Source organism: Oryza sativa, chromosome 6 (assembly GCF_034140825.1).
Source record: "Oryza sativa Japonica Group chromosome 6, ASM3414082v1".
NCBI classification, from domain to species: domain Eukaryota; kingdom Viridiplantae; phylum Streptophyta; class Magnoliopsida; order Poales; family Poaceae; genus Oryza; species Oryza sativa.
The window spans coordinates 27,261,653-27,279,359 of record NC_089040.1 but is presented as its reverse complement, the minus strand read 5'-3'; the positions used below and the strand labels follow the sequence as shown (position 1 = coordinate 27,279,359).

The 17,707-nt window shown below is 43.1% G+C and overlaps 3 protein-coding genes across 5 annotated transcripts; 1 reads left to right on the top strand and 2 right to left on the bottom strand.

Moving 5' to 3' along the window:
• Positions 1–634: 634 nt before the first annotated feature.
• LOC4341661 (homeobox protein knotted-1-like 11) lies at positions 635–3,923 on the top strand. 3 transcript variants are annotated; one of them, NM_001402899.1, is given in 6 exon segments: positions 635–1,034; positions 2,090–2,210; positions 2,673–2,863; positions 2,938–3,069; positions 3,154–3,290; positions 3,391–3,923. In NM_001402899.1, coding segments are annotated over 6 exon segments (936 nt in total). In that variant the 5' UTR covers positions 635–683; the 3' UTR covers positions 3,395–3,923.
• A 629-nt stretch (positions 3,924–4,552) lies between these two features.
• Positions 4,553–7,305, bottom strand: LOC4341660 (ATP synthase subunit O, mitochondrial). The gene is made up of 6 exons (XM_015787525.3): positions 7,119–7,305; positions 6,808–6,864; positions 6,057–6,300; positions 5,526–5,638; positions 5,003–5,089; positions 4,553–4,921 (listed from the first exon to the last, which is right to left on the bottom strand). Exons 1-6 carry the CDS (start codon positions 7,173–7,175, stop codon positions 4,802–4,804), a joined length of 678 nt encoding a protein of 225 aa, XP_015643011.1. The 5' UTR covers positions 7,176–7,305; the 3' UTR covers positions 4,553–4,801.
• A 2,888-nt stretch (positions 7,306–10,193) lies between these two features.
• Positions 10,194–16,097, bottom strand: LOC4341659 (uncharacterized). The gene is made up of 9 exons (XM_015787524.2): positions 13,534–16,097; positions 13,293–13,441; positions 13,146–13,214; positions 12,911–13,063; positions 12,674–12,837; positions 12,410–12,557; positions 11,294–11,416; positions 11,117–11,204; positions 10,194–10,983 (listed from the first exon to the last, which is right to left on the bottom strand). Exons 1-9 carry the CDS (start codon positions 15,806–15,808, stop codon positions 10,814–10,816), a joined length of 3,339 nt encoding a protein of 1,112 aa, XP_015643010.1. The 5' UTR covers positions 15,809–16,097; the 3' UTR covers positions 10,194–10,813.
• Between the last annotated feature and the right edge of the window lie 1,610 nt (positions 16,098–17,707).

Below are 17,707 nucleotides of genomic sequence, written 5' to 3'. Positions count from 1 at the left end.
AGTACTAGTAACGCTAATAAAACGAACTACAACTCATATGTCGCTTGACTTTTTTTTTTTGTCAAACTTTTTTATATTTGATCAAATATATAGAAAAAATATAGTAGCATTTTCAACACAAAACAAATATATTATCAAACTATATTCAATGTTAATTTAACAAAACTAAATTTACATTTTAGATATTGTTAAATCCTTCAACAAATTTAAGCAAACTTAATGAAGTTTATAACTTAGAAAAAAAAATCAAACAACTTATATTAAGAAACCGATCGAGTAATTTACACGGAGTCTAGATTCCTCCCCCAAAATTTGATTTTTGATTTTTTTTTCTTTATTTTTCTGATAGAGGGAGGAGTACGGTGCAATTTACTCCTGCGATTTGCAAATGAGTCACGTGCACGCGCAAAACTGAAATGGGCTCCTCCTATTCCCATCGCTCCTCTACGGTCCCCTCCCACTCCCGAAGAAGATCCTCTGACTTACTTCCCTCTAACTCTGAGTCACCGATATATGGGCCCATTAAATAGAGGGCCCATATGTTAGTGACACAAGTTAGAGGAGCCTCCCGACTCACTCCCTCCCTCCCTCCCAACTGCTACAACAACAAGTCCTCGTCCTCGTCCTCGTCTTCGTCTTCCTCCTCCACCTCGCGCGCTGCAGCAGCAGCAGCGGTGCGCGTGATGGCGTTCCACTACCAGGACCACGCGCTGGCGATGGACGCCGCGGCTGCGGCGGCGGAGACGGGCGGCCACCACCACCCTGGGTTCGTCGGGGCGGGAGGAGTTGTGGGGGGAGGAGGAGGAGGAGGGTGGGAGCGGGAGAAGGCCGCCATCGCGGCGCACCCGCTGTACGAGCGGCTGCTGGAGGCGCACGTCGCGTGCCTCCGCGTCGCCACCCCCGTCGACCAGCTGCCCCGCATCGACGCGCAGATTGCGGCGCGCCCCCCGCCGCTGGCCGCCGCCACGGCCGCAGCGGCGGCCGCGGCGCCCGGAGGGGCGCCGTCCGGCGGCGAGGAGCTCGACCTCTTCATGGTGAGGGCTAAATTATTATTAGTAGTAGTAGTAGTAGTAGCGCCAATCAAATCCCCCCCTCTCTTTCTCCAGGGCGTTTTACTCTTATTTTTGCCAAGCTATGAGGTTTGCGTGGTGTGTCTCTGTATCGCTTTTGCGATCAAATTCTCCTCGCGTGAGAGTTTCTTGTACGATTGGTATGTGAAATATTATTCTGGATGAGCGATATCGAAAATTGGGGCTGGAAAGGGAAATGAAATTGGCTTTTTTTTTTTGAAACCGAAGCCAGGATAAGCTGGTGTTATATTAAGGAGGAGAGAGTATTTACAAGAAATTGGCTAGTGGAATTAGGAGTGAAATTTGGAAGGAAAAAAATAATTCTCGAAAACTCAAGCTTCATTTCATTAAGAAGCAGCAGAAGTATGTACAGTACAAGTGTACAACAGAGCGGTCCACAAAGAAGGAACCCTGTAGAAAAAACATCACCAAAATTTTGACTTTTGGAAGGGTTGGATTGATTTTGTCGGAGTAGCAATGGTTCCGACCATCGTTTTTGAAATATAGTCCTTTGAATTGAATATGCTAAAATTCATCACTTATTTCTCATTCCTTGGTGTTTGTTTGCATCCCTAGTTGGCTAGTTGTTGAAGAAGCTCTAAGTTATACTTCCATTATCTAGTCCTTGTTTGATTTAGATTATTGAGTGTATTATTGCTGTGGATTATGTCCTTCGTCATAGGGATACATTAAATATTTCAATAAATAAACTTAACAAATAGGTTAAAACAAGTGGTCTAAGTAAGTAATATACTAGAAGAAAGATTTTTTGAGAAAATACTTCTTTTGAAGCATGGAGCAAATAATCCGTTTTCAGTAATCCGGTGAATAAGCTAAAGGGAACATGGTATCAATTAATATTGTTTCTTGCATACAATTTCTGTTAGCTAAGTTTATGATCAGTTGCCTCTTTTTTAAAAAGTCATTTTGTTTATCAGGTACTCTTCTTTGCTTGGAAATGACAATCTTCCTAAGGCAATTTTTTTTACTTAATAAAAAAATGTTTTTTTTTCTTGCAGACCCATTATGTATTGCTCCTTTGTTCGTTCAAGGAACAACTACAGCAACATGTGCGTGTTCATGCAATGGAAGCAGTAATGGCTTGCTGGGAACTTGAACAAACTTTACAGAGCCTTACAGGTAGCACAAAAAAATCTAGTTGATATTATTCAACATGAGAATAGTGGACTCCTGATTTTAGGAAGAGAAACTTAAAGTTATTATTTCTCTCTGTTTAATTCATGCTGATGTGCACCATTGTGCTACCTTTCGTCCATTTTTTTCCTTCTCCGATATAAACTTGACCTCAAAGTTTACTCCTTTGTAGGTACAAAAAAGTACAAACTAATTCCACCTTTTCAACCATCATAATCACATAGCATTTAACTAGCTTCCTTCACTCTACCAAATATAGTTTACATTCTTCAATCGGAATTGAGATATACCTGTGGTTGAACCTGCAGAAAATAATGAGTGTTCTGTTTGGGAGAACTTTAGTGATGGACATAGGACTACTCTCCTAATGGCAAAAGGGAATACAGAAGTAAAATTTGACCAATAATCTGGTGTTTTGCCAATCCTCAGTTGTGACTCTTACTGCAGGGGCATCTCCTCGTGAAGGTTCTGGAGCAACTATGTCTGATGACGAAGACAATCAGGTTGATAGTGAGAGCAACATGTTTGATGGAAATGATGGATCAGATGGTATGGGCTTTGGCCCCTTAATGCTGACGGAGGGCGAGAGATCATTAGTTGAGCGTGTACGGCAAGAGCTGAAACATGAGCTTAAACAGGTAAGATTATGGCCTGAATTTTTAGTCGTTTGTATGTTGTTGTATAAACTTTAAACGAAATTTCAAATTTCCAGGGGTACAGAGAAAAGCTTGTGGACATTAGGGAAGAGATACTCCGAAAGCGAAGAGCTGGAAAACTCCCAGGAGATACAGCGTCTACTTTGAAAGCATGGTGGCAGGCTCACTCTAAATGGCCATACCCAACTGTATGTCAGCTCACAGATACCATTATCAGGCCTTCCTGCATTTCCTTTTCTACCACTGATGCTCATGTTTCTTAACCTTTATAGGAGGAGGACAAGGCTCGCTTGGTGCAGGAAACAGGGTTGCAACTAAAACAGATCAATAATTGGTTTATCAACCAACGTAAACGGAACTGGCACAGCAATCCTGCTTCATCCTCATCAGACAAAAGCAAGAGAAAAAGGTATCGTGTCGTGGACTTCTAACAGAAATTCCTTTTACATATTTTTGGTTTCCATTTTCCTGTCTCTGTCTGTTTATGCCTAGAAAAAGAAGCAATGCAGGTGATGGCAAGGCCGAGCAATCTTGGTAGAACGTGGTTGGAGAAGAAGTATATATATGTAAATAATGCATCCATTGTGAAGAATGCCAGTATATTTATTGCTCCCAAGATGGCGATTCGGACAGAAGCTTCCTGGGGCTAATTTATACGAAAGAAATTATGTCATGTTATAATTTTAGTCATGTGAAGCTATAGTGCGTATATATAGTGACTTACCAGAGAGTAGTTTTTATGTTTGCTGTTGGCTAGTGTGCATTTGTAGTTGGGACGTGCTGGCTGTCTCTCTACAGCTCGGTACAACCATGTATTTATAACGTGTTGTGAAGCATATGTTGTAAAATCGTGGAATGGGAGTGTTCTGCGATCCCCATATGTTGTTGTAATGTTGTATATTGATGACCATGCTGCAACGGCAGCATGTTTGTAACTCGTTATATCCTCAGGCTCTTGTGTTGTTACAAATTACAGAACTATATTGTCTTTAACGAGCATCTCCTGTTGAATTAATAATAGCCAGACAGTCAGATTTTTGTTGGATATTTGGATAGGAACTTTCTTAAATTGAGATTCCTCGTCCTTTTCATTTCTGTGATGATCCTGAGGTCGAACCGGTTGATGATTGCTGTTCAGAAGATTTTTTTTTTCATTTTGCAAGTGTGAACTGCAACTGTGAGCGTGGAATGGCGAGTAGCCATCACCGAGGGCGACTTGTATTTAAATTGGGTTCAGAGAAGTTTTCAACCAAAATCTTTGTAGTAATATCGAATTTTCGGTGATGTTATCGATTGAGGTTATCTGTAGTCTGAAAGTCCCATGTTCACTTTGAAAATTAGGGTCTTTGAAAGGCAAGTATATGCCATGATAAACTTCCAATATGGTTGGTGGTAATCTTCAATGGCAGTTTTATGTTTAACATGTACTGTTGAGGCACACTCGAGACTCCTGAACTGCGCTCAGAGAAGTCCAGAACACAAGCAACAGAGAGAGCGTTTGGGTTGGTTTTGATGTGAATCGGTAGAGAGCCGTGTGTTATTTTGGACAATAGTTATTGCAGGACTTTCCAGTCTCATCGAAAGGCCGTTCTCGCATGGAAAATGACAAGGAAAATATTTCGGCCTTTTACATGTTCTGTGATTATATAAGGAACATGGCACTGCACGAACTAAACAGAATAATGCCAATCACTTGAAAATTACAAACTTCACAGAATTTCCCTTCATTTTGGTGCATAACTTTCTTAGTAGCAAAGAAATTGACATAAAATTGTTCAGCAGGCTTCTGGCACACAAAACAAGATAAAACAGAGTGTTGTTCTCTTGTAAACGAAGATTTATTTCAAGACCATATCAAAGTAACAGACATGAGGATGCCTTCAGCAGCAAAACAACTGCATCTTTCGATCCAAAAGGCAGTTAGATATCAAGGGGTTGCCTCAAGAACATCTCCATTTGCTTCGCCCTAGTCTTGATCGACATATCAAACACCTTCTGCCCAAATTGAATAACTAGCCCTCCCATGATGCTGTAGTCAATCTGCAGGCAACAAATAATTGAGTGCATGTCCTTTGAATATCACTTGACAGACTATAGGCAACTGATGAACCAAGGAATTACCTTCTGTTCAATCAAGATAGTTTTGTTCTTCCCAAGAATATCTTGCAAGGTCTCCTTAAGTTCCTTCTCCTCTTTTTCGGGGAGTGGCTAACAGCAGAAAACCAGAAAGTCAGCAAGAGAAACCAGCTAACTACAGTACAAGGAACTATAATAGAAGCTGCAGTACGTACAAATCCATAAATATCTTGACCAATTGATGTAAGCTAGCATAAAGAATTCTAGAAGCTGATTCTTCAACATTTTGTAGAGTGATTACGATAGCAACAGTTGCTCAGTATTGTATGTTGTATCTCCATGAGGTATATCCTCATTGGAAAAAAGAAGGGGTTATTTTTCATGTGACAATTTATTTAACGAGAAGGAAAAGAGGAGTGAAAAGTGTCTCGAATTTCTAGTGTGGCTTATATTTGGGAAAGCGTTGAAAGGTTAAAATACATATATTTGAAATCAGAGGGTATAATATAACAACCAGACACTGTCAGGAAAAAAGAAAGGAGATCAAAGGCTTCAGACATCAACTTACAATAACTGTCCTGACAAGGACCTTCACCTCCCCCTTATGTGCCATGGTCAAATCAACAAATCTCTCAGCAATGCGATCAATGTGCTTCAGTCTGCCATTGTCGGCGAGCACAGCTTCACAGGAAGGAAAAAAAACCTTAGGTGCTAACCAAAAGAGTACATATGGAAAAAGAACTCCGTGTCATCTATTAATGATACTGAGTACATGAATTAAAAACAAGGTTCTAGGAAAGCGTTGATCAGATAGTTAGCCCTTTCAAAATAAAAAACTGTAATTATTGTAGCAGATCAAACTAAAACTACAAATATTGTTGGCTCACATTGAAATTATAATAACTGAAGGTAGCAAACCGTTGATATACAAAATGGCATTGGAATAAAAATTTCTGAAAATAATCAGATGCATTTGGGGTTTGGGCTTGTCCTCAAGCTACCTCTATAACGAGTTGGTTTACTATCAACTGCAACAAAGTTATCATAAACAAATACAATAAACTTCATTAGACATAACATGTGTGGACCAGAAGTATACCCAAGAAATTCTTTGTGACATCTGAAAAACCAGCTTCAGCGAAAATTTCAGTTATTGCCTTCACCCTGGTCTCTTTGGGCACTGACAAGTCCTTAATGAATTGAGAAAACAATGGACTCTTCTTGGATGCCTCTACAACATCGCGAATCTCAGTTTCAACTTTGTCCAGCAAGTTAGCTTTGGCCGCTGTAAGGAACAGAGCACTAGCATAGTTGCCGGTGCCACCATACAGAGCTTCTGGAACCTATTGTGGCAAAACAAACACAACAAATAAGATTAACATGAGTATCTCAGGGCAAAATAAGAACTACTCAAACTGCCAAAAGTAACCCATAAACTGAAATGGAAAAGCACTAATCGAAAACAGGCAGAAATCATGTTGAGATAATAAAAAACAAGAACAATGCATATACAAAATCATCTACCAGTTGAATATACCGCGAGCAAATTTTCCTTCGATGAAACACAGTCTCTACCAGTATTGCATCATCACATTTCCTAACAGGGAGAGGATTCATAGCCATAACACCACAACGGCACAAAAATAAAAGACACGAATCATTTTCCACAGGCAGCAGTACAAACAAATTGCACATTTTCTCATGTCACAGAACCAGGCTAACCAGAGAAGCTTTCACCAATGACGTGTATAACTATTAACATTCCCCCCTGTTCCCTAGCAGTATCAAAACTACATCGGCATCACACGAAAAAATGTGAGCAATCCAACGAGATGCCCGTTCCAGGTTACCTTGATATCCTTCCCGGTCGGCTTTGCCACCTGCGACGCGAAGCCCCTTGAGCCCTCCTGCATCATCACAACCAATCACATCAATCTCAACAACAACAACCAACCAACGCGATCCAGGCAGGCGCCGCATAGCCAACAAAAAAAATAAAAAAAATCCCCCACAAAAAAAACACCGAAAATCCCAGCGAGAAATGGATGACCTAGATCGAGCGTGGGATTCATGCGCCACGCATCTAAATCGAAGGGGGGGGGCGGGGGGCTCCCCTAAACTGGAATGAAATCGAAGGGTGCGAAGAGGGGGAGGGGAAGACCTGGGAGAGGTGGGCGCGGAGGAGGGGGAGGCCGGATCTGAGGTGCCGCGCCGCCATTCCTGCCCCTCGGTTCGTCCCCTCTGCGGCAGCGGTGGAAGGCGGAGGCGAAACCCTCGGTGCGGCGGAGGAGGAGGAGGAGGAGATCGAGGTGAGGAGAGGAGGGGAAAGAAAATTATGGAGGCGATGCGGAAGAGGAGAGACGGAGCTAGCTAGGGGTCGCAACTTGCAACCACTACGGAAGAGAGTGGTTCTTGGGCCGTTTAGGCCCAGTGTCGCAATTGAGAGAAACTGTTATGGGCCTCATTTGGGTGGGCCAGAATCCCCGTTTGGTCGTTGTACCCATCGATCGCCCCCAAGAATCTTGGGCTGGTTTCAGCTCTCACCTGTCCATTTACGGCCAGTTTGGTTATGGAATTATTTTCGAGGATCACCAACAGTATACCTATCTCAATCCCAAAACTGATTTTGAAGAATTTTAGTCTAAAAACCAGCTATAACAGATCCCCTACTTTCCTACCTGAGTTTTGGTGTTCCCTTCTCCCGATTACTCGCTCCGTTTATATGCGGGCGCGAAACTCGCTCACAATCTCGCACTCCCACCTCTCTCCTCCCGTTGCCGCGCGTGGGAGATAGCGATCTTTCTACGCGTGAAAGGAAAAAAAAAACGGAATTTACTGTTGGTAGTTTAACAGAATGGCCCACTTTTAAGCTTTGGGGATTGAATTTAAAGCTATCTGTTGGAGGGAGGAGTTTTTTCACTTACTATTTTCAGTTTAGGAAACCTATAAACAATTTTTTGGAGAAATATTATAGGTAATCTGTTGGTGATATGTCTATTATTTGCTTGGATAATGTGGGAGTTTTAGAAGGGATTGGAAAGGAGAGTTTAAGGGTGAACTCCCACCTTTTCAATAACTGTGTAGGGTAGTTAATTGGGAGATAATTATACTTTCTAAGTATGACAAGATAAATATGAGTCGTGCATCATCACTTAAAATTTAATTCTTATCCATACTCCCCATTATTTCCACCTCTACTACTAAACAAAGGACTGGGAGTAAAAATGAAACTCCCATGATCAATCTCTTTTAGAGCTTTAGTAGACCTAACTCGTATAGTTAAATTTAATCGTTGGAGTTCTGTCAAATAGATCCAAACAATTTTAGATCCACCTAAAAAGGGAGTGGAGCTTACTAGAGTGCTCTCATAAAATGAACTAGAGAGATGGAGTTAGGTTTAGTCTGCTCCACAACTGTAGATCTAACTCCTAAAGTTAAATTTAGCAGTTGGAGCAATGGTAAACACACCTGAAATGGTTTCTGAACTCCACCTCAAAAGAAAACAGAGCAGGCTGCAGTGATATGAGAAAACAAACTAGAAGTGTGGAGCGATGGTTCGAGCTGCTCAACAACTACACTATAGACTCTTCTTAGAGTTATATTTAGTAATTGGATTCCTACCAAACAAGCTCATGGTTCACACCTTCATTTAAAATTTCGTAATCTAAAATTGAGAACTCTCCTAAACTAGTTTTTTTATCGATAAATTTGTCATCTTGCTTAGAGGCTTGTTTGTTTTGGCCCCCCAAAATAAAATAAAATTGCAAATATCAGGTTAGCCACTGTTATTACAAATTTAGGAATGGATTATTATGTGAAATTTTGTAAACTTTGACATGAGTGCTTTTATTTATACTTATATATTATTTATGTGGTGTACCGGTAAACGGCAAATATATGGCTAATATGATGTACATTTGTGTGTTTATAATGATAAGTGTGTATGTGTACATACGAGCGTATGTTTTTATGCTACGGTTCAGGGGGGAAAAAGAAGTGGAATGGCATGTACTATGAATTTCCATACAGCATATGCACCTCCATTTTTCCTAACCATGCGTAGGGAAAGCGCTAGTTTTATGTGCATAATGTACACCGAGAAAAACAAAAGGGGGTCAAATCAATTGCAGAAAGATGAAAGAACACATGCTTCGGCGCTGATCCGATCGATCGATTGATCGATCGGTCTGGGGGATTGGGATGGATCATGGATATATGCATGAACAAGGGACCCCGATGGGTGTTTGCGGCGGTTTAGCTGGACAGGATCCCGGCTTGCCGGGAAGATCGATAAAATACAAGAGGGAGAGGATTGCAACTAGTGCAACAACCAACGTAGATCAATTGGACGACTGCTTCGTTGCGAGTCGCGAGACTGGATCTCGGCCTCTCCATTCGTTCCCGATCCTACTGATCTACTCACTGCTAGTACTACTACTATGGCGTCGTTGAGATTGGAGGGTAAAGTGTACAACCCACGTCGCCGTGGAGATCGGTGAGCAAAGTGTGGAGACCTATTTGGTTTGTTGTGTTCTGGAGGGGTCACATGTTTTACCCTACAGCGTATATGTCTATGCTAAAATTTAGGAATAGATCTTTAAAACTTGAATTTAAAATCGATTTTAAGGTTTTAATCATAGTTCTTTTTCAATATTGATATTGAAACCATTAAGAACAAATATATAAAAATCATTTTATCGTTAATAGATCGTTTGTGGTATTATCGGCAATTAGCCCACTGATCGATGACAGCCGGAGATTCTTTTCGGCTAACTGTTGTGCGTGATGGCGCACGCGTCGTGCACATACGCGTTCCATGCCCGATTCGGGGAGCGAAATCGACCGCCGCTTCAGTCACGACGGGCGCGCCGCGTCCACCGAATTTGCCATCACGTGTCGCCGTCAGTCACCACATGGCCAATCCGTCATCTATACCCTCTGTACGTGCCGCGCCAACAGAGAGATGAAGTCCACAGCGCAAACAGTATCCAGATGATCCACTAGACGACAACCATGGCAGATTCAGGTAACGAATAAATCGCAACCATGAATCCAGAAACAACCATGGCGGATTCTAGGTAACGAGAGATTGTTGCCACGAATCCAAAACCAGCTCTTTCTTCTAATATTTCTAATATTTTGACGTGCAATCTTTTCACGTGTTCGCGAAAGGAAATATCCAAAACCAGCTCATTTCAAGCATAGAAGCAGCGGCAAAACTCTGGCAAGAGAGCAATAAATCTCTGCAACAATAGTCTTATAACTATCTTCAGCAAAACTGCAACACATCATACATGATGACTTGTGACTGTTACAAGAGTACTTAACAAATCGGTATATCTCACAAACCACAAAAAAGAAAAACAGACATCTTATTACAAGCAAGGACCTCACTCTGTGTTCCAAGACTTGCAAAGACCAACCAAGCTTAATTACCCTTCAACATCAGTTTACATTCCGACCGACCGACCGATTGACTCCCAAATAACTCAATTATTACCCAGGAAAAGGGGGAGAAAAAGAAAAAAGGAAAACATATTGGGCTCCCTATAACTGACTCTAGACTAATAACTTATTAAACGCACCTCTAAGCAAAAGGTATAAATGAAAGAATATGGATCTGAGACCGTCCATTGCGATGCTTCTGGACACACGGCTGGTAACTTTTTTTGATTACAAGATATGAAACAATGAAGAGGTATGAACAGATAGATCCTAGGGACATAAATGAAGGCATATTTATATCAGTGCTGAATTCCTAAATACGCGATCTGGCAGTAGAGAACTTGTCCACCGATGCCCCAGAAGTTTGTTGCCGGCCATTCTGTTACAATATCCCATCCCAGGTTGTTCACCTCAGGGTTGCACCTTATGGGATGCAGCCATGGAGCGTAACCTACCAGCAATCTCCGTAAAGGTTGGCCGTTCGGATGGTTCTGTCGACCAACATTGCTCCATTAGTGATCTCCACTCTGGATCACAAGAGTCAGGTACTGCTGGTCGTAGAGTGTTGCTCACAATGCCACCTGCCAAGAGTAGAAAATTTTACACCAAGCTTGGCAATCAAATCATCTTTGTCCATCTATATTGCACGTATAATTCCTACGACAGTATCAGATAAGGATCATGTAAAATCTGAAATGGGAAATCAAGACCAACCTATAATAACACCATAATGCAGATCTGCGTATGGTTCTTCTCCTGTTAAGAGTTCCCAGAGAACAATCCCAAAGGAGAACACATCAACCTGAGGCACCAAGGCAACGTTAATGTTAGTTTAATATGGACATGAATGTAGCAGGTCAAATGATAATATGACACAATCAATATGTAGACCTTTTCGGAGACCAAGCTGCTACTTCCATTCAGAAGTTCTGGAGCCATCCATGGAAGAGTCCCCCTCACACCACCAGAGATGAGGGTCTGACATTTTACTTTTGAAAGTCCAAGATCACCAACCTACATCATCGAAGAAAATTATTACAAAATAGCTAAATATATAGGGGAAAGGACACCAGTCACCTAATTATATTTTCAAAAGGTCACTTTGTTGGCACAAGTAAAATGAAATTTGCTGGAAGTTTGCATCAGCAATATATCAGTCCAGCCACATTTGCAAATGCCTGGTGACATTTCAAGGTGTTAAAAGCAAATGCTGCTAAGTGTTTCATAGAAAATTCAACAAAGAACGCTAGTCGATCAACTAAAAGAATACTCCCTCCGTCCCAATATAAGTGCAAACCTAGTACTGATGTGACATATCCTAGGGCTAGGAATCTGGATAGACAATGATGTGACATATCCTAGGATTACGAATCTGGACAGTTGCCTATCCAGATTCCTAGTCATAGGGTATGTCACATCCGTACTAGGTTGCAATTATATTGGGACGGAGGGAGTACAAACTAAGATGACAAACAAGCAGGCTCAAGAATTTGTACAGAGAGGTCTTTGCTAGAAAGCAGATGTTTATAATCTCAAGTTATATCAAGTAGTTAAACTTTTAGAAACTTCCTCTTATCAGATCGTGTACCCATGCCACCATTTGTGTCTTACTAACATATAATAAAACAAATATCAGAGCTGCTCCATCATCCTATCATACATATGTCATGCTCCATGAAGCTGCAGCGGAAGATGCCCAAGCGGCAGCAGGTTCCAACCAAGCAGATATAATCATTCAGTACTAACAGCAATTCTGTACCAGGCAAACTAGATATCTATCTGGATCAGAACAGCGGACACCATATGCTCCTAAGAAGTAAATTTACAAGAATGTGGGATAATAATGCTAAAAATTACCATGAGTACCCAGTTTAAAAGGACAATATAGGACATACTGCCTAAATTACCTAATATCAAGTACCACAAATATTACAGATAAGGGAAATCATAATAATTTAGCAACACGATGTAGCAATCTAATAAAAACAAATGGAGCCTGCTGCTTACCTTGCATATTGGACGCTGAGGATCCCTTAAATTAACAAGCAAATTGTCACTTTTCAGGTCAAAGTGCACTATGTTTTTGTTATGCAAATATTCCATTCCGAAAGCAGTATCCATGGCAATTATCAATCTCTTACGCTTATCCAGGGTCCTGCACAGATAATTTGATTCAATCAACACCATGCAAGACCACCAATTTTATGTGCATTAGACATTAGGATGTAACAGATCAAAGCAGAAGATAACTCTGGGTGTAAAGGGACATACTTGGCATTCTTCAGCAAAGCTGTTCTGAGTGAACCATTAACCATGTATTCAGTAACAGTGGCAATTGATCCCCCAGGTCCATCAAGAACAACACCATAAAAGGCCACGACATTTGGGTGGTGTAGATCAGCAAGTTTAGATGCTTCATTCCAAAAGTCATTCCGCTGCAGTAATCCAGGATATATCAATGCAAAGACAGCATAGCCAAACATAACAATCTGAAGTGTGAGAACTAACCATCTTGTCTTGCTCTGATGGCTTCCCAGCAAAACATCTGTCATTGATTCTTTTAATAGCAACATCAGATCCCCTCCATTTACCATGATATACGGTTCCAAAAGTTCCAGAACCAAGTTCTTGGAGCTCTTCAAGGTCATTATTCTTTATAATCTGCAACATAAACATTTGATTGGTAACAGAACTAACTATCAAAGATTTGCACGATTAAAAAGCTATAGTTCACGAAAGTAACCTGCAGACGTCCAAGATCATCAGTAGCTGGAAAACCTGAAATCCAATCTGCTGGTCTGCTCTTGTTAACCTGCATGATTCTCTTGCTTAGCATTAAGGATGACATGAATAAGGACACATCTGAGAAAGTAAGAAATTATATATTAACCTCATTGGCGTGTGCTTCAGCATCTACTTTACCAGTGACAGCACCAACTCCATCATTCACCACAGGAGGCTGAGGCTCTGATGACTTTGTATTAGATGTAGGTAAACTGTCCTCGACACTTACCAAATCTGGGCTGGTCATATCATCACCTGGATTGATGCGATATGCAGAAATAAGATTCACAACTTACAAGTACATATATTGACAAGGTTTTATCAGGAAATATGGTTAAGCAGACAACCTTTGATGAATCGACCATGCTCTGTATGGGCGTCCTTGTGATCTGATTGTTGGTGGAGAGCAACATCTTCAGCCGGAATATTCAGATCTGGCCCTTTGCAATTTAATAAAGAGTTGTGAGAATGTGGATCCTTCGGGCTGATGTTTTCCCTGCTTGCTACCCTCTTAGGTCTCGGTGGCAAAGCATGTGTATTTGTCACTACTTTCCAGGGGTCGTCATTGCCAAATTGCTGGCCTTGTAAGCCAGACTCTTGGATTTGGTCCACATTGGGAGCATGATTTACCAATGCTGCTGCAGGTACCTGAGCATTAGCATTTGGAGCTACTTCATGTGGAACATCCTTGCGCTCACTTAATGGATTTACAGCAGAATTTGCATAGACAAGATCAACACCATAAGCCGATGGAGGCACTCCACCAGGCCCAACCGTAGCTACAACATAACTCGAGTAGGGACCCCCGATGCTCATCATATGTGGCATATGGCTCACATTGGTGTGCTGAACATTGTGCAAATAAGAGCTGGCAATGGAAGGTGATGGTGCTGGTTCAGTTGGAAGGACTACCTTAGGTTCACTGACATCAAAAAAGGTGTTGGTGTTGCTCTGACTAACTTCTCTTGCTCGAGTATCTGGGAACCCCTGAGAGTTTTCTGGTATGGCATTCTGGGGTACACCATTCTCAGGAGGCATCACTGGCTTTCTTTGTTCAGTAGAGGCAGAACTGGCCTCACTAGGGCTCAAGCGGAGCGAATCCATCATCCTGTCCACATTAGCCATATAAGTCGGCACAGCAGCAGGTGCCACTGGGGACACATTATCACGGCGCGTCAGTCCATCCTCACGATGCCTTGCATTGCCACTTAGGCTACCCTCACCTGTAAGCTGATTGTTTGGACTATTTTGCTTGACGGGATATTGTGCCATTCCTTGGCCTGAAGGCAATTGCTGCTGCTGCGGTGGCAGCGGCTGCTGCATAATGTGTTGATGAGAGCTTGAGATATCAGAATGAGCCGAACCTGGAGAAACTACTCTGTCCTTCTCATTTGGAATCACAGGGATCTGGTTAAATCCATAGGTTGAAGGCAACTGCTGTGGTGGAACTTGCTGCTGCTGATGAACATACACATGCTGATGCAAGCCAGATGGGTCAATGAGCACTGTGTTCGGAATCCCTTCAACCTGCTGCGCATACATCATCTCCCTCTCATGCGGCACGGGATGCATATGGGTGTACCCATAAGCCCCCATCGGAACTGGCACCGCCCTCTCCGGCATCATAATCCTTGCCACGTCTTCTGGCCGCAGGCTCATGTATACCGGCACCGTCTCGGGGCCAGGCCCTCCATGCATATCGCTACCGTAGTCATTCACCACTGGATCTGAGTGAGCATGAGGAAGTGCCTTCAAGCACATATTGCAGTCTTCCAGCCTTCCCCCATTTCCTGGCATCGCCTGATTCAGACCCTGCATGGCCTCCCTATGATCGTTCATGAACACAGGCGGCAACGGTGGTAGCTGCGACAGCGGCTGCCGGTACCTCGCTGCTTCCGGCTGTGGATTCGCCTGCGGTGGAGCCCTCACTTCAGCAGCAATCTCCTGTGGCTTCACAGGGACAGGAGCCGGAGCAGCGGCATTGCTGAACACATCGACAAGCGGTGGCGGCGCCGCCACACCAAACGCCGATCTCGCGGCATCATTCGAGCAAGTAGAGGTGGGGGAGAGCGCGGTCGGAGAACCGCCGCCGCCGCCACCACCCGAAGTCGGCGCCGGCGGAGGCGGCCCGCCATCGGAGTTCTGCGTCGACGAGAGGCTCGCGACGCTGTCCTTGCGCACAATACCGTTCACCGCCTCCAGATACCGGAGCCCGGCATCGAATCCCCCGCCCTCCGCCTCCTCCCCGCCGCCACCGCCCGCCGCGTCGGAGATGGGGAAGATGAACACCCTCAGCTTGGGGCTCGCGCCGGCCAGCTTGTCATACTCCTCGATCATGTTGTCGAGATCCTCCGGCGAGGACACGGAGATGAGCGCGTCGAGGCCCTCGTCGGGGAGCTGGTACTTCACCGCGAAGCTCGCCCCCGTGGCGCCCCCGTACGCCTCGGCGAGCCTCCCGAACAGCTCCCCGAGCGCCACCCCGCGCGGCACCGACACGATCCGGGTGTCGCCGCCGGCGTACCGCAGCGTCCCGTCGCCCGGGCGCGGGAGGATGCGGCCGCCGAGGCTGCACAGCAGCTTCATCCTCTCCCCCGCGCCGCCGCCCGCGTCCTCGGCGGCCATCGGCGGCGGGCGCGGGGCCGTCCAGTCCGTCCCACCACCACCACCTCCTCCCCCTCCTCCTCCTCCTCCTCGGGCTGGATCTAGCCTAGGGTTTTGGAGGGGGCGAATCGGGGGAGGGAGAAGCCCACGCGATTGCGGGCGAGCGGATCCGAGAGGGGGGAGGGGAGCGAGCTGCTCGATGCTCTCCTCCTCCTCGGCGGAGTCGCTGCTGCTGCTTGCGAGGTTAGGGAATTTTTTTGCGTAGTAGTATTTGTTGTTGCGGAGGTGGAGGCGAAGGGGGGAGAGGAGTGGAGGGAGGGAGGGAAGGGGGAAGGGGAGGGGAGGAGTAGACTAGACTGGGGGACGGTGCGTTTGTACTCAAAAACCCTTGGCTCGCTTCGGTTGCTCGTTTTCTTTGTTATATTATTTTATTATTTTTGGAAAAAAAATGGGTTGTCACTTATCGGCGTCGGTTTTTCTTAGGTTAATTTGGAGGTTTCTATTTGGTTGTTTGGGGGTTTTCTTAGCTTGATTTTTTGCTTTTGGATGGCTGGAGAAGATTGGTTTTTCGTTTAAAAGTTGGGAAAATTTTGTGTGTATGGGTTATAGGTTATTGTAGAAGAAGGTATGTGTTACGGTTGGTATTTGGGTTAAAACAGATATGTGCTACAACAGAGAGCTTTATGTTTCTGGTAAAAAAACAGAGAGCTTTATGTGGTAAGACAGTAATAGTGATCTTTATCTGGCAAGATGTTATTGTCTATCGTCAATGCCTCAATAGCGATTTAATGTTATGCAATATCTTAGTAATGGCGTAATAAACATATCTACAAGATATGGTTTACGTGTGTACTCGAAAAGATAAGCATCCAATGCATATCGTATAGATAGAATCAACGGATACGGCCAAGACTATAAGTCAATGTTTCTACGCACTAAACCATGATATGAGCGTCAAAGATATCTGACGTCAACAAGATTGTTGTGAGATAATAGCTCTTCTCGGGAATATCGAAAGATATAGCATCATGATCCGTGTATTCTATACTTTCGGTTGGTTTTTACATACTAATGATTTGAATCTATTCTTCATTAATATTTAAGATCAGTGACAGACAATTATGCATTCATGGGTAAGAAAAATATTTTTACTACCATAAAGAGAGACCTAAAATGAGCCACTTCGTCGCCTCTTTTGAAGTCTTGAAATTATTGTGTTTGTCATATAAGAAAAAAAGGTACACCATCTATTTTGGTGGGATGAAATTTTAATGGCCTAGCTTACTGCAAATACATATGGACAACAATTGTATATTTATAAATAGTCATAGAGTTGTATGGTGAATATAACTCAATTTCAAATAACTTGTTGAATTGCATGTGAAATTTGATCTATTTATTTGGGGGAAAAAAACTGTACCCTTGAGGGAAGAAGTCCATCATAATCATGAATGCGTCTATCTAAACCTACTGTGGCCAGAGTATTTAGCATCGTCATGTAAAGATAAAATTGATAACAACTTATAAGTCTTCCTTTTAGGCAACTTTGCTTGTCTCAATGTGTTTCCAACTTGTACATTTTTATTGTTTCCTTTTCCACAATATATTTCAGTGGAGTGCATGGACAACCCATCACCACTTCCATGCTGGTAGTATTATCAGATTCTTGCATTGCTTATGCATTTGCTCAAACACAGTCCCATGCATTCTTACACACAAAGCCACTACTTACTAGTTTGGCACCACTACACCCAACATTTACCAAGGTTGAAAGTTAAAAACTCTAGAAAATCAGAGTGGTGTTGCTAAAAACACAAAGAGAGCAACTATACATGATTATACATATATTATTGTTTTTTACTGGCATACAGGTATTATTTTACTCAGCCATAGTGGTGGCTGCCTGTCTATAACAAAAAC